The sequence below is a fragment of the Somniosus microcephalus genome, chromosome 20, assembly GCF_052327205.1.
Source record: "Somniosus microcephalus isolate GS21.2 chromosome 20, FLI_Smic_1.0, whole genome shotgun sequence".
Classification (NCBI taxonomy): domain Eukaryota; kingdom Metazoa; phylum Chordata; class Chondrichthyes; order Squaliformes; family Somniosidae; genus Somniosus; species Somniosus microcephalus.
The window spans coordinates 61,819,640-61,836,403 of record NC_141006.1 but is presented as its reverse complement, the minus strand read 5'-3'; the positions used below and the strand labels follow the sequence as shown (position 1 = coordinate 61,836,403).

The window sequence follows — 16,764 nt, the reverse complement described above, 5'->3', positions numbered from 1 at the left end:
GAAAATAACTGCGACTCCCCGAGGTTAATAGCCCAGTAAATCCATCGGATCTTGATTAGGGCTTGAGACAGCTGCTATGATTCCACCCATGATCACAATTGACCATCTATTAAAGTAGCTGGGAGCTAACTATTTTCTCTTAAAGATAGAACTTGCATTTATATAGCACTTTTCACAACTTCAGGGCGTCCCAAAGCACTTTACAGTCAATGAAGTACATTTGAAGTGTAATCACTGTTGTAATGTAGGAAACGTGCAGCCAAGTTCCCCAAACAGCAATGTGATAATGACCAGATAATCTATTTTAGTGATGTTGGTTAAGGGATGAATATTGTTCCAGGGCACCAGGGAGAACTCCCTTGCCCTCCTTTGAAATAGTACCACGGGATCTTTTACATCCATCTGAGAGAGCAGACGGGGTCTCAGTTTAATGTCTCATCCGAAAGACGGCACCTCCGACAGTGCAGCACGCCCTCAGTACAGCACTCGGGAGTGTCAGCCTGGATTTTGTAATTAAGTCTCTGGAGTAGGACTTGAACCCCCCACAACCTCCTGACTCACTGAGCCAGGGCTGACATGCAACCGCTCCTCCCCAGAAAATTCTAAATCCCATGCAGTCACTCAGGCACCTTGCCTGGTTCGGGGTTTGATCCCACAGCCCAAGGCAGGTGGATGGAGTTGAGATACAGATGAGCCATGAGCTCATTGAATGGTGGAACAGGCTCGAGGGGCTGAATGGCCTACTCCTGTTCCTATGTTCCTATAAACCGGATCCACTCCCTCCCAGCTCGTGAGGAGTACTGCTTGACTCTGAGGTTTGCGTAGCTATGCTACCACAGGGGGAATTGTGTTGTGTCATAAAGCAATATTTTGAAAATCTCAGAATATATTTTGAACAGTAAATACTGAGTTTCCAGTTGATAGTCCTTTTTGGAATACTTGGCAGGCTGGAAGCGAGACCCAAACAGATGTTTCAGGGAATTTGGTCTTTAACCTGAAGGCACTTCCTGTTCCAATACAAGGTATTTCACACTGTTTTGTTAACTGAGAGGCCCACCTGCCCTTTCTCGAGAAGTCATTTTCTTTGGCACTTCTGTCCCATCTTGCGGGTGGTACGTACGGCGGAACTGCCGGCCGCTATTGATCTGTGTATTCCCAGAAATTAACACAAATTCTTAGCTTTGCATAACTCCCTCATAACTGCAAGCTTCCTTCTTGGTTGCTGCATGAGAGCTTTTCCCAACATTCACAGATGATTGTGTCATTGCCATAGAATCATAGAAATTTATGGCACAGTAGGAGGCCATTCGGCCCATCATGTCTGTACTGGCCATTTCTTCCCCCAGTCAATATATTTTACTGTGTATATTTTGGGAAACAAACAAAGAGTTTATATGGCTGTGGTTCTGGTGACAGCATAAACCATGAGAGAAAAGAAAGAACTTGCACTTATATAGTGCCTTTACACAACCTCAGGACGTCCCAAAGCACTTTACAGCCTATGAAGTACTTTTGAAGTGTCGTCACTGTTGTAATGTAGGAAATGAGGCAGTCAGTTTGCGCACAGCAAGCTTCCACAAACAGCAATGTGATAATGACCAGATAATCATTTTTTAGTGATGTGGGTTAAGAGATAAATATTGACCCCAGGACTCCTCTTCGCAGTAGTGCCGTGGGATCATTTACGTCCACCTGCGAGGGCAGACGGGGTTTCAGTTTAACGTCTCATCCGAAAGACGGCCCCTCCGACAGTGCAGCACTCCCTCAGCACTGCAGAGGGCGTGTCAGCTTAGATTACGGGCCTAAATCTCAGGCGTAGGGCTTGAACTCACAACCTTCTGACTCAGAGGCGAGAGTGCTACCTTTTGGGTTATGGCTGACACAGAGGCTTAAGTGGGTTTCTGAATGTCATTTGCATACCCTGAGAGTGAGTGACAGTCTTCAAAGGTGCTTTGTATTGCTCTAGTGCCGGAATCGCTAAGGCCCTACCGAGCCTTCTCGCCCAGCGCCATCAGCGAATCCGGCAAGCGTGGTTTGGGGCTGCCACTGGCTGCGTGCCGGGATCCAGCAGAACCGGCACTGCGCCAATGGCAGCATGAACTCAGCTTAATTTGTTTGCGGGCAACTATTTTTGCTCTGTTTACCTGTGTCTTTATTTCGCGGGTTGGGGTTTGGGACCAGTACTGTACTTGTAAAATGCAACCTGGGAGTTGCCGCCGCCCAGCTACGTCGCCACCTCCTGGACACTCCCTCCAGGTGCATGTGGGTCTGCCCACCTCCATCTGAATGCCAGTTCAATTTTTCATGGTAGGAGAGAGGGGCCAATGGTCATTTGATAGCAGGTGCCAACTCCAAGCGCAGGAGACTACCTTAGGGTGGGAGGCCCACCTTCGCATCTCTCCAGGTGCCCTCCACACTTCTTATCGCCTTTGCATCCCACCTCCCCTCCATCTGCTCCACCTTCAGTCGTCTTTGCCCCAAGCTCTGGAAGACCCTCCCTAAATCTCTCGGCCTTCTTCCCCCTCTCTCCTCCTTCAGAAGTCTCCTCAAAACCTGCTTCTTTGACCATGCTTTTGGTCGTCTCCCTCAAAAAATCACCATCTGCTCCTGCTTGCTGTGGCTCAGTGGGTAGCATGCTTGCCTCTGAGGCAGAAGGTTATGGGTTCAAGTCCCATTCCAGAGACTTGAGCCCATAATCTAGACTGACACTCCTGTTTCAGTACTGAGGAACTGCTGCACTGTTGGAGGTGCCGTCTTTCGGATGAGACGTTAAACCAAGGCCCCCGTCTGCCCTCTCGGGTGGTAAATAATCCCTTGGCACTATTTTGAAAAAGAGCACGGGAGATCTCCCCGGTGACTTGCCCAATATTTATCCCTCAACCAACACCTAAAAACAGATTATCTGATCACTTTAACATTGCTGTTTGTGGGATCTTGCTGAGCACACATTGGCTGCCGTGTTTCCCTACATTACAACAGTGACTACACTTCAAGAAGTACTTCATTGGCTGTAAAGCTCTTTGGGACGTCCTGAGGTCATGAAAGGCGCTATAGAAATGCAAGTCTTTCTTTTCTGTGAAGCGCCTTGGAACGTTCCGCTAAGTTAAATACGCTATAAAAATGTACGGCCTTGGCTGGTGAATACACATTGGTGCCACTGTAGACATAGTGAGGAATTTTCCTTTGATCACTGAAATTGTATGTGCATTCTTTCAGAGCCCTGTTAACAGTTTAATTGGAAATAATGTAGAGGAAGTCCTGCTACGTTTACAACGTCACTAATACACAGCGAGCGGGAGAAACGTACAACGTTAGACTGCACGCTTTACAAAGTTGCAATGCCGAAAGGCTTCACATTGAGAAAAACTGTGCGGTACGAGGCCTGTGAATATATTCACAACGGTCAAGAAAGACTGAACAGGCTGGGGCTCTTTTCTCTAACGAAGAGAAGGCTGAGGGGTGACCTGATGGAGATCTTTAAAATTCCGAAGGGGCTCGATAAGGTAGACGTAGGAAAGATGTTTCCACTTGCGAGGGAGACCAGAACTAGCGGTCATAAATATAAGATAGTCACTAATAAATCCAGTAGGGAATTCAGGAGAAACTTCTTTACCCAGAGAGCAGTTAGGATGTGGAATTCGCTACCACAGGGAGTAGTGGAGGCAACTAGCATAGATGCATTTAAGGGGAAGCTAGATAAGTACATGAGGGAGAAAGGAATAGCAGGTTATGCTGATGGGGTGAGATGAAGTAAGGTGGGAGGAGGCTCAAACACTGGCATAGACCTGTTGGGCCGAATGGCCTGTATCTGTGCTGTCAATTCTATGTAATATTCTTCATGCTGTGGTGCGCCATGTGTACTGAACCAGTGTCTGTGAGATAGAGGCATCGCATGGGATAAACAGCATTAGCTCTCTCGTGGCCTGTAACATTTTTTTAAATCCCCTCACTCAGTGGGGTAGATCTTGACTTTGTGCACTAGTGTAAAATGGGTCAGCAATAGCGAGTCGACAGCCCATTTTGCATCTCTTCCCGGCAATAACATAATATACCCTGCCCATTCCCTGCTAATCAGTTTCAGATTATTTCACAGCAATTTACATTCAGAGCTATCCGGATGGAGCAGTTGTTAAAAGCACTTTCCCGGTCTAATCCTGAGCCATACAAACCTGAAAGATCCCCGGCGCATGGGAACACCATCATCTCCAAGTTCCCCTCCTAGTCACATGCCATCCTGACTTGGAAATCTAGAGGCCGTTCCTTCACCGTCGCTGAGTCAACACTCTTATGTTAAAGTGAGACTAAATTGAGTACAGTAGTGTAGTAGTTATGTTACTGGACTAGTAATCATGCTGTAATAATCCAGAGCCAGTGAGTTCAAATCTCCACCGTGGTAGTTTGAGAATTTAAATTCAGTTTTAAAACAAATGTGTAAATAAAAAGCTGGTAACAGTAAAAGTAACCATGAAGCTGTCAGATTGTCATAAAAACCCAGCTGATTCACTAATGTCCTTTGGGGAAGGAACCCTGCCGTCCTTACCCGGTCTGGCCTACACGTGACTCCAGTCCCACACCAACATGGCTGACTCTTCATTGCCCTCTGAAGTGGCCCAGCAAGGCTCTCTACTGCATCAGGCCACTACATCCCCTACCTAACAGTGCTGTGGAAGTACCGTCACCACACGAACTGCAGCAGTTCAAGAAGAAGGCCCATCATCACTTTGTCAGGGGGGCAACTAGGGATAGGCAATAAATGCCAGCCTTGCCAGCGATGCCCGTACCCCGAGAATGAATTAAAAAATATATATCCCTGTCTCCCCTTATCCTGACAGAATTCAGAGTCTCGGGCGAAGAGTATAGTCTCTCTCCATCTGCTGCTGCACAGCAAGACTCACCTTCGACAGTCGGAGCACAGTTGATAAAGACCTGACCCTGTGGGACATTGAGCCACATAAATCAGGCAGGTGCCAGATTCAATCCCTGGCCTGTGCTGAGTTAGCTGACCCCAGTCGGAGTTGCGTAAGGACTCTGCAGTTGGTTTCAGTTGCTCCTGGACGTGAGGGGCAAATATTTGGCCTTCTCGCCTACTCTTGATCACTCCTGCCCAGTGATCCCTGCTGGATCTCTTTACCAGGCAGACATTTCTCCAGTTGTTTTTTTTTCTCAGAAAGAGCCAGCACAGGCGCGATGTGCTGAACGGCCTCCTTCTGTGCTGTATCATTCTGCGTATCATTCTACAAAGCTGGGAACTATTGCCTTGTTTAATCATTTTTTGTTGGTAAATATTGAGAAAATCCAGTTTCTCGAGGATTGGGTTTAATTGTGAATTTGCAGGGGGTTGGAATCGCTTTGAGAAGTTGATGCGAGGGGGGAACTCCACACAAATAGCTTCCCGGCTATTAGTACAGCTGAGAGAATCAATCCGGGGCCTGGCTTTAGCATCGCTTCCATTCAACTGGTTGCCAAGAATGCAGATCTTTGAAGGAATCTGTACTCCATGTCTCCTGGGACAGTAGGTCTTCCTTCCGAAGGATTTGAGCCCAGAGCACTCACAAGCTACATTATGTGGTGCAGACTGCACTCTAGGGTGGACTTGTTAGCATTCCCTAGCCCCAGTAATGGTAATCACACTTGTATGATACCGAGTATTGAGGCGACAGAAGCACGAGAGTCAGCCTTTTATCTACTCTTGTGTCTCTGAGTAACTCCTGTTGGCTACCAATGCTGCCAGACTACATAAAAAAAAAAGGGCGCTCAGTAACACTGAGGAAATACTTCATACAAAGCTGCTGTAATACGGTTAGCATTTGTTGCACTAAAGGCATTCAAAAAAATATGTGTATTAGTCATGGGTGACATAAATCGTGCCATTCATGTAGAAATGACTTATGAAATATACTGAGCGGCCTGCTGGTGGCGCTGTCCAGGGAGAGTATAAATACTCGGGCATGGGCCCAGCTTGCTCAGGAACATTTTGTGAACCGGAACTAGTGAAGGATAACTAGACTTCCATGTTGTGAAACAGTCGATTAAAGCCTTGTTTAATACTCTGACCAAGTGCCTAGTAGTTTTCTTACGTCAATGGGCATGGCTTCACTGACCCTGGGCAGGGGAGGAGAAAAGATCAGCCAGATTTCCCAACGCTGGTTGTTACCTAATGTCTCCTGCTGAATAGTGTGTGTTAGCGTGTGTGTGTGTTAGCGTGCATGTATGTTAGCATGTGTGTGTGTGTGTGTGTGTGTGTGTGTGTGTGTGTGTAAGTAGTGTGTTCCGGACAGGTTCGGGCTCAGCTCCCATGCATCTCTTTCCCCCCCACCCCCCCGCGACCCCATGGTCGAATAGCCCAGCAACACACTTGAAGATTGGCCCCTTGGGTGAGCTGCTGAAGGACTGCCTGCTTGCACGGGAGTGTATCCAATCACGAGTCAGAGCCTTCGGAAGAGGGGGGCGCGGGGTGAGGGTGACTAGGGAAAAAACTCAGGATAAAAATCAGCCCCGATAAATATACTTAGAGTAGAAAAAACTTCAAAAATTCCTGCTGGTACATCGTTAAACAAATTATTAGTTATAGTTTTGTCACATTTCAAAAATAGGAATTTGTATTTCAGATTTCTAGTATCCACAGTTTTCTTTTTCCCTCGATTGTAATTACGTTTCAGCAGGAGCTTGTGTCTGAAAGTAATTTTTCACCAAAAAAACTTTGCATTTTATCCCATTGTCCTTAAGCAGGGCAAACGGACACTGTTATTCAGCGTGGAGACAGGCTTGTATTCAATCCAAATACAGGACGCGAAGATCATTTCTCTCACAATACTGGTCATGGTCACAAGCTAAATTAGTTCTGAAACTCTCAAATTAGGTTTCTGAAGCGCCGAGGGCCACAGTCACAGCAGAAGAGCAGCCTCAAATTGAGTGCTAATTTGACAATCCTGGTCTTCGCGAGAACCTGTGCCAGAGGGATTGTCGAGGGCTGGAGATGTCACAGCTGTGCGTTAGGGTTGTCCTTCTTTGCTTCATGTGTTGTTAGCGGGACTGGCTTCATTCCTGAAATAAAAAGAGAAAATGCTGGACTAACACTCGGCAGGTCAAGCAGTGTCTGTGGAGAGAGGGACTCAGTTAATGTTTCAGGTCGATGACCTTTCATGAGAACCATTTATTCAACTGGTACCAACCTGTGCCATGGCTGACCTGGGAGTATATAATGATGTCTACAGGTGAAAGTCAAGTACTGTTACGTTGAGTGCTCTATAAATCCTTACCTCTGTGAAAACATGTGGTACAAAGGTGGTAGGAGAATCACAGAATGAAACAACACAGAAGGAGGCCATTCGGCCCATCGTGCCTGTGCCGGCTCTTTAAAGAGCTTTCTAATTAGTCCCATCGCCCCTGCTCTTTCCCCATAGCCCTGCGTATTTTTCCCCTTCATGTTTATATCAAATTCCCTTTTGAAAGTTATTATTGAATCTGCTTCCACCACCCTTTCAGGCAGTGCATTCCAGATCATAACAACTCGCAGCGTAAAAAAAAAATCTCCTCATCTCGCCCCTGGTTCTTTTGCCAATTACCTTAAATCTGTGTCCTCTGGTTACCGACCCTCCTGCCAGTGGAAACAGTTTCCCTTTATTTACTCCATCAAAACCGTTCACGATTTTGAACACCTCTATCAAATCTCCCCTTAACCTTCTCTTTGAGGACACCAACCCCAGTCTCTCTAGTCTCTCCATGTAATTGTAGTCCCGCGTCCCTGGTACCCTTCTGGATGAAATAAGATGCCCTTCCATTGAAAGACTGCTGTCGATGAGAAGTAGCTAGTACTTCCCAAAGCCAGCTTCGCTTGTAAATGGAGAGGGCGGATTCCGAACCCAGTCAGCAACATTGGAGCAACCGCGCGCTGGGTTCATAACTTCCGCCGGAACTTTCAACTTTGGCGGGACATAAGGCGGGCTACACGGCATCAATCGCCTGTGGTAGACCCGGGCGGGGTGTACAGCAGGCGGCTTATCCCAGATTTGGACGAGACATTAAACCGAGGACCCCGTCTGCCCTCTCAGGTGGACATAAAAAGATCCCGCGCCACTATTTCAAAGAAGAGCTGGGGAGTTCTCCCCGGTGTCCTGGGGCCAATATTTATCACTCAACCAACATCACTAAAAACAGATTACCTGGTCACTTATCACATTGCTGTTTGTGGGACCTTGCTGTGTGCAAATTGGCTGCCGCATTTCCTACATTACAACAGTGACTACACTTCAGAAAGTACTTCATTAGCTGTAAAGGGATTTGGGATGTCCTGAGGTCATGGAGGGTGGAATATAAATGCAAGTCTTTTCTTTGTATTGCCAGTTTTATGCCCATGCTGAACTTGAAAGTTAAGGTCTTTGGGGGAAAAATTGAGTCGCACCCCCTTTGGAGCGCTAACTTTAGCGCCCTGAAAAAATTAGCGCCCCTGCAGCTGAAATTCATTGGTAGCGCCCTAAGAGGCGCTACTAGAAGTGCCCCGCCTCCCTCTTGGGGTGCTGCGAGGGAATATCGCAACGCTACGTGGCGCTGTGGCATGTCGTGCCGCGGTACTGCAGGCCTTCCTCCCCTTCTTAAAGGGGAGGGGCCTGGTGCAGCGCGACCCGGGGCCCAGCTGGGCCACCAGGGATCGGAGTGTCGGCAAAAGAGCCCGGCACACAAGAGAAGTGCCGGGCTCACGGAGTGCAGCAGGCACTCCGCGGGGGGGCTGCAGAGGAGGCCGGGGACGGCAACGGGGGCAGGTGCTGGCAGGCGGCCAGCAACAAAAATGGCCGCCCGCCACCTCGCCTTTAATTAGTGCCGCCCCGGCCGCAGGTAGGCCCCCCTGACCCCATTGGACATGGTGTCCGGCGGTAAGTCAGGGCGCTACCGAAGATCGCGGCTGGGGCGCGAGCGGGGTGTTGCGCACGGCAATGACGTCATCACAGGCGGCGCAGCACTGCATGGCGCTAACGGTTACCGCCGTCACCAACCTCCCGCTGAATTTTGTGGGAGGCGTTGGCCGCGCTCGGGCGCTAGTTGCTTTACGCCCCGTTACTTAGGGCGCTAACGGGAGGCGCAAAGCAACCGAATTTCTCCCCCTTTATCTTTCTGGCTGCAGACAGCTCCCAGTGTTGAACAGATGTCACACAGACTCACACTGCTGGCCTGTCCAGCGGACTGAGGTAAAGGACCAGAAGATACACTACTCCCCCTCCGATAATAATCTGATTAGCGGTAGACTGATATGATTTTGGGCCGGTACCACTTCAGGCAGACAACTAAGAAAATCCACTGGCAGGCTGTTTAATTTCCTCTGCTTGTAAATTCTAGGGCACCTGTTAATGTGTTGCAACAATATGTGTGCTATTTTATGCAAATTTAAGCAACAACGTTGAGGATTAAACCCACTGATCCTAACTCTTCAACAGTTACTTTATTGGGCACAGCAGTGGAGTTTCAGCAGCAGTTAATAGCAGCAGCCTTTCACTGGGCTCTGCTGGTATGGAAGTTAAATTGGCAACAGCTCCCTCATTGGGAGAAACTTTCTCCTCAGATCTCTTGTAAAGGAGCGGAACAGGAAGTCAGACTGCAATAAAGGATGAAGATGTGAATGAGTTTGAATGTGGGATTAGGTGGCGGAGGAATTCAGAGTGATATTTACACATCTCTTTTCAGGCACTTCAACTGCCCCGATATTATCGGAGCTAGCACATCCTCCGCAGTTTTCGGGATATTCTCAATTTCTGTTGTGCAGTGTGTACACAAGAGATACACGACCTACTCCAGCACAGCAGTCCATCTGTATTATAACAAACACTGTTGCATTGCCCTATGTGTGTGCATGCTATTCCCTTCTAGCATTCGCTGACATGAAACCAAATATGACTGAGGTGTCGGCCATGGCTCCGTTTGTAGCACTCTCGCCTCGGAGTCAGAAGGTCGTGGGTTCAAGCCTCCCTCCTGAGACCTGAGCACAAAATCCATGCTGACGCTCCCGGTGCCGTCTTTCAGCTTGAGACGGTAAACCGAGGCTCCGTCTGCTCTCTCAGGTGGACGTAAAAGATCTCATGGCACAATTTCGAAGAAGAGCAGGGGAGTTCTCCCAGGTGTCCTGGCCGATATTTATCCCTTAACCAACATCACTAAAAAACAGGCAATCTGGCCATTTTTTTCATTGCTGTTTGTGGGAGCTTGCCGTGCACAAATTGGCTGCCGTGTTTCCTACATTGCAACGGTGACTACACTTCAAAAGCACTTCATTGGCTGTAAAGCGCTTTGGGACGTCCTGAGGTCATGAAAGGCGCTATAGAAATGCAAGTTCTATCTTTTTTCTTTACTGCACCAAAAAGAGATAATCTAAGTACAGAATGGGAATCGAACCTAAGCCCTTTTGCCTGAATGGATCATTGCCACATCACACGGTGCGTTTAGTTACCTTCCTCTTCCCTGAGCCAGTGTCCTGGGGAGGAAACTGCGCTGCAAATTGCTAAAATGTAAGCATTTAAATGTATGTAAAACACACAAAACTGTCAACTCTGAACAGTTTTGCTGTCATTGTTAAAGACCGAGTGACTCTCCAGAGTGACAGGTTATCTTGCAGAAGCCTCACCAGTCGATGAATGATTGGCTGTAAAATAAATAAAGAGGGGAAAAAAATTCTAACGACTGATTCATTAGATCACAGCGCTGCTGTCGCTGGGTGATTGATCAGCTTGCCCCTTCACCCAGCCAGTGCCGAGCCACATTAGGCTCAGTATCATTATGTTGATTTATGAAGTTTAGGAAGGAGATTGCCCGAGGAATCAGATTAGCCTCATTGGGACGTTAACTGAGCAGAGACTGGCCATTTGCAGCCAAGCGATAGCTGAACGGTACAAGACGTGATTTACTGTGACGACGCGGCTAAACTCATCACTGTTTGTGTTCTTCAGGGAACTTGACGAAGCACATGAAGTCAAAGGCTCACAGTAAGAAGTGCCAGGAGATGGGAGTGACCATTGCATTAATGGAAGACGTGGAATCTGAAGAAGGTACCTCGGGCATGTCGCGTCATTTAACCCCAGCGGGAATATTTCATGATTTTTTGGGGGCTTTTACTTCACTGCAGCCTTTGATCTAACAGCAGGGGTCACTGTCCTCTGGCAGAAACTAGTAACCAGTCATTTGGTTTGCGTGCTTTCATAGGTAATTTTAAAGGACAAATCCCAAGGACTGAAGATTGTGACCATTGGATTCACAACCTGTTGGAAAATAGCACTGGGAATAACTGCACTGCCCGCTATGTGTAATGACTTGGAGTTAAAGTGCACTCCTTGGCATGCGAAGTAAGTGTGTATCGCAAAATTGCACCCTCCTACTCCATTAACTTTAAGTGCAGGCTGGGAGCGCGCAATTTTGCAACGTGCAGGCTGGGAGCACGCAATTTTGCAATATGCAGTCCTAGTGTGTGCCAGGGCGCAGCTAGGAGATCTTTTACCCTAAGTGTAAATGCGCTTACAAAAATTCCTTCTTGTCGGCATTTCAAATGGAACTCCAAGCTCGATCTCTTGGGACTTGACACCATTGGAAGAGCAGTCGGGGAAATTCTTAAGCCCGTGCTGTTGGGAGATAAAACGAAAAGCAATGCGCAGTTGACCAACAACTTGCATTTATATAGCACCTCTAGCATTGGAAAACGTCCCAAGGCTCTTCACAGAAGCACTATCAACCAAAATTTGACACTGACATGAATCTTGTCATTCATGTGGAAATGACTTATGAAATAATACTGGGCGGCCTGCTGGTGGCGCTGTCCAGGGAGAGTATAAATACTCGGGCATGGGCCCAGCTTGCTCAGGACATTCTTTAACAGGAACTAGTGAAGGACACAACTAGATCTCCATGTTGAAAAACAGTTGATTAAAGCCTTGTTTAATACTCAGACCAAGTGCCTAGTAGTTTTCTTACATCAGACACTGAGCCACATAAGGAGATATTAGGACAGGTGACCAAAAGCTTGGTCAAAGAGGTCGTTTTAAGGAGTGTCTTAAAGGAAGAGAGAGAGATGGAGGTAGACCTACCTCTTTCCTATCCTAATATCTCTTTATATGGCTTGATGTCAAATTTGTTTAATAACGCTCCTGTGAAGTGTCTTAGGATGTTTTACTATGTTAAAGGCGCTATATAAATGCAAGTTGTTTGTTGTTGAATCTGGAATATCCAAGCATTTTATTCTGCGGATCTGGTTAATAATCTCCCTATGCACAGGGTGGATAGTGCACATGCATGAAAAACTGTGCTGATAATCAACACGTTTGAAACAACACTTCATGTTTGCCATTGGCACGCGGTACTCCACAAGTAATTTGAGGACCTGCCTACACTTCCATCTGAGGCCACCGGCCCATGAAATAAACTCGCAGCATGATTGAATTCCAGACACCTTCCTCTTGTGTGAATCATCAGCTGAGTGAGCTTGCGCTCGAAGAAAAATATCTGATGGAAAGCATGTTTCTTTTCACCCCAGAAATTACCAAGTGTGCCGGACATTTTTCAGTTTCTTTTGAACAGATGCCGGTGTTGGTTGATGAGATAACACATCTTGTCATGAGGGGGGAGTACAGTCACAAAGTCTGAGGATTAATTTTTACTTACAGTCATTGGTTAGCAGTTCTTTATTTTGGAGAGACTGGTGCAGTTTTATACCCTCACTACTGCACCGAAGTGTCAGCCTAGAGACGAGGGACTAAAATTATAAAGATGCATTTGCCTTCATCAGATCATAAACTTGGGTTGAAATGGAATGGCTGCTATATTTGGCTGAAGGAGCTAGCATGGGCCCTCTGAGGTGAAAGGTCAGAGGGTAGAATTTTCGGTTCCTGCACCTGAGGGTATTGGATCACCTGGGAACAGTGAATACAGGAAAATCAGGCTGGCTTCATCAGGAGCTACACTTCTCATCGTGCAAATTCCCTGTGATCGTTACATCCAGGCAATCCGCTATGCTCCGAACGCAAGAACAATAAAACTGACGTGGGTATTGACACCACTGCCTCAGCCAGTGAGTTGGAGGCGGAATGGGACTTCTAGCAGAGCCTATTTTACAGTAAACAAAGTCTACTTACTCGCAAACAGCGTCTATTTAAACAGCGCACTACAACAAACAGAGTCTATTCAAACAGAGCCTATTTACTCAGCAAGCAGCAAACAGAGTTTCTATGCACTACAGCAAACTGAGCTCATGACCGAAACTACAGCAAAGTCTCCTGATAAAAGCAGGGTTATTTCGCCAGCGAAATGCAGTGAAATGGAGGATAGTTACACAATACAAATTATGTCTGCAAAATCAATCCCAGCCACTTGCAGCAGTAATTGACGGGGGAATTACCCAATCATCTCCATTCTGGCCGGGAATAGTGGTGTCTGACATAATAAAACTCACTACACACTTGGTTTGAGCATAAAGCAAGGCTTTAATCAACTTGTTTCAGAACATGGAAGTCTAGTTGTATTTCACTAGCTCCTTGTCTTTACAAAATGTCCCTGGAAAGCTGGGGCCAACGCCCGAGTATTTATACTCCTTGGACGTCGCCACCAGCTGGCCGTCCAGTGTTATTTCATAGGTAGTTTCTCGATGATGAGATTTATGACATTGTCACTATATGCAGCCAAAAAAAACTGACCCAATATATGTCAGTGGTTTGTGTCCCTGGATGTGTTGCCTGTGAAGAAGAACCTTGCTTCGTAAAGAGCATTATGTTCTTGTAAGGAATTCAGTGTTGTTCCTACAGGTCCAGAACCTTCTGTTATCAGATTTGCTCTGAAGTAAAGTTCAGCAGTGTCGTCATGAAGGAAATGCTCGAGATGAGATTTATGATCGAATTGCTGACTCATTTAAAAACACGGAATTGTGTGTGGTTTTTTTTTCAGAGGCAGATACATCAAAACAATGAGTAAGAGTTTCAAATCCCACTCCAGAATCATGAGGATGAAATCCAGGCTGACACTCCCAGTGCAATACTGAGGGAGTGCTGCACTGTCGGAGGTGCCGTCTTTCAGATGACACGTTAAATCGAGGTCCCGTCTGCCCTTTCAGGTAAACGCCCCTGCTCTTCTTTTGAAGAAGAACAGGGGTGTTTTCTCCGGTGTCCTGGGCCAATACTTGTCCCTCAACCGACATCAACTTAAACAGGTTACCTGGTGATGATCACATTGCTGTTTGTGGGTTCTTGCTCTACGCACATTGGCTGCCACGTTTCCTGCATTGCAACAGTGACGACACTTCAAAAAAGTACTTATTTGACTGTAAAGCGCTTTGGGATGTTCTGAGGTCATGAAAGAGCCAGAGCTGGCACCAAATATAGTTAGCAGCTTTTCATATCATAGTTAAGGATAATTATACAGCATGGTGGCATAGTGGTTAGCACTGTTGCCTCACAGCGCCAGGGACCCGGGTTCGAATCCGGCCTCGGGTGACTGTCTGTGTGGAGTTTGCACATTCTCCCCGTGTTTGCGTGGGTTTCCTCCGGGTGCTCCGGTTTCCTCCCACAGTCCAAAGATGTGCGGGTTAGGTTGATTGGCTATGATAAATTGACCCTTAGTGTTAGGGGGATTAAATACGTGGGGATAGGATGGGATATGTGTTGGTGTAGGGGTTACGGGGATCGGGTGGGATATGTGTCAGTGCAGGCTCGATGGGCCGAAATGGCCTCTATCTGCACTGTGGGGTTTCTGTGATTCTGTGAATCACTGATGCAGTCACACCCATCTATATATTTCAACTGCCCTGAAACTAGGATCATCAGCGTTTAATAAACTGTAAGATTGATTCTCCAGTAGCCAAATGTTTGAGGGAAACATCTTCATCGCACTCAGCCAGACAGCCCCCAAAGTACCACGATCTATGCTGCGTTTGGTCATTTCAACCAGGGCTGACTTACGGTGCTACCATTAGTTTCATTGCCCATTGGGCTAGGATGGAAAGTGCCACATGTAAGGACAGGATCAGGCTTGATTGCGATGCACTCCACATTCGAATGTCTAAATTGCACGTGCTTGGGCAAGGATCCAGAGGGGCTGAAGGAGGAACCATGGAGCCTTATCCTGCGGATTCACCGCCTCCACGAGAGCAGAGGCAAAAATTGAGTGGAGGCAGAGGTTTAAAAAGGCTGGGTTTAGGTTTAGATCAACAACAACAACTTGCATTTATATAGTGCCTTTAACGTAGTAAAACATGCCAAGGCGCTGCACAGAAGCATTATCAGACACTGAGCCACATAAGGAGATATTAGGACAGGTGACAAAGAGGTAGGTTTTAAGGAGCGTCTTAAAGGGGGAGAGAGAAGCGGAGAGGTAAAAGGAGGGAATCCAGAGCTTAGAACCTAGATGGCTGGAGTCACGGCTGCCAATTGTGGGGCCAAGGGAGTGAGGGATGCACAGGAGGCCTGAATTGGAGGAACGCAGAGTTCTCGAAGGGTTGTAGGGCTGGAGGAAGGAGATAGGAAGGGGCGAGGCCCGGCTGCGTTGATTTAAAATGCACAAAACACCTTGGTCCCTCGGACTGTATCGGGCCCGTTGACGGGAGTGATGTGTGGACGAGGTTAGTGTTTCGCTGTTAAATGTTTTCATTTCTGTGGCTGCGGATAAGCAGAATTGGACACTTGCACCCGGAATGACTATACCAGGCAGCTGTGGGAAGGTGGGTTAGCCTGAGCCTGAGGAATGTACATTGAAAGAATCGAGTAGTTATTCTCAAGAGCGCTATACTGTTACCGAAGGGACAAGAATAAATGGAGCCTTTTGTTAGCCAACATCATGGGGGTAGGATTACGAGTGGTCTGCGCGGCAGTCGGTCGTCAGTGAGCACACACGGACTGTCAGTGATCACAGCGATATCATAGAATTAAATAGAATGTACACCACAGAAACAGGGCATTTGGCCCAACTGTTCATACCTGCTTTTATGCTCCACACGAGCCTCCTCAACCCTACTTCATCCAACCTTATCAGCATATCCTTCTATTCCTTTCTATGATGGAGCTGTACAAAACGCTGGTTAGGCCACAGCTGGAATACTGTGTGCAGTTCTGGTCACCACACTATAGGAGGGATGTGATTGCATTGGAGAGGATGCAGAGGAGATTCACCAGGATGTTACCTGGGCTGGATCGCTTCAGCTATAATGAGAGACTGGACAGGCTGGGGTTGTTTTCCTTAGAGCCGAGAAGGCTGAGGGGGGACCTGATTGAGGTGTACAAAATTATGAGGGGCATAGATAGGGTAGATAGAAAGGCACTTTTCCCCTTAATAGAGGGGTCAATAACCAGGGGGCATAGTTTCAAGGTAAGGGGCAGGAGGTTTAGAGGGAATTTGAGGAAAAACTTTTTCACCCAGAGGGTGGTTGGAATCTGGAACTCACTGCCTGACAGGGTGGTAGAGGCAGGAACCCTCACAACATTCAAGAAGCATTTAGATGAGCACTTGAAACGCCATAGCATACAAGGCTACGGACCAAGTGCTGGAAAATGGGATTAGAGTAGACAGGGCTTGATGGCCGGCGCGGACACGATAGGCCGAAGGGCCTCTTTCTGTGCTGTATAACTCTATGACTCGCTTCCCCTTAAATGCATCTATGCTATTAGCCTCAGCCACTCCCTGTGGTAGTGAGTTCCACATTCTTTCCACTCTCTGGGTAAAGAGGTTTAGGCAGCTGGAGGCGGGGGTTTCAACTATAGTGATCAGTGCAAAGGGTGATCACAGAGATGTTGTACACTAGTGAAACAGTGC

At 47.3% G+C, this 16,764-nt stretch overlaps 1 protein-coding gene across 1 annotated transcript in view; it reads left to right on the top strand.

Annotated features, from left to right (window-relative positions):
• LOC147103336 (transcription factor HIVEP3-like) overlaps positions 1-16,764 on the top strand; it is a 492,205-nt gene that overhangs the window by 463,843 nt on the left and 11,598 nt on the right. The window contains exon 9 of the mRNA XM_085962816.1: positions 10,932-11,030. Within this exon, the coding sequence (XP_085818942.1) occupies positions 10,932-11,030 (99 nt within the window). The remainder of the gene's footprint in view (positions 1-10,931; positions 11,031-16,764) is intronic.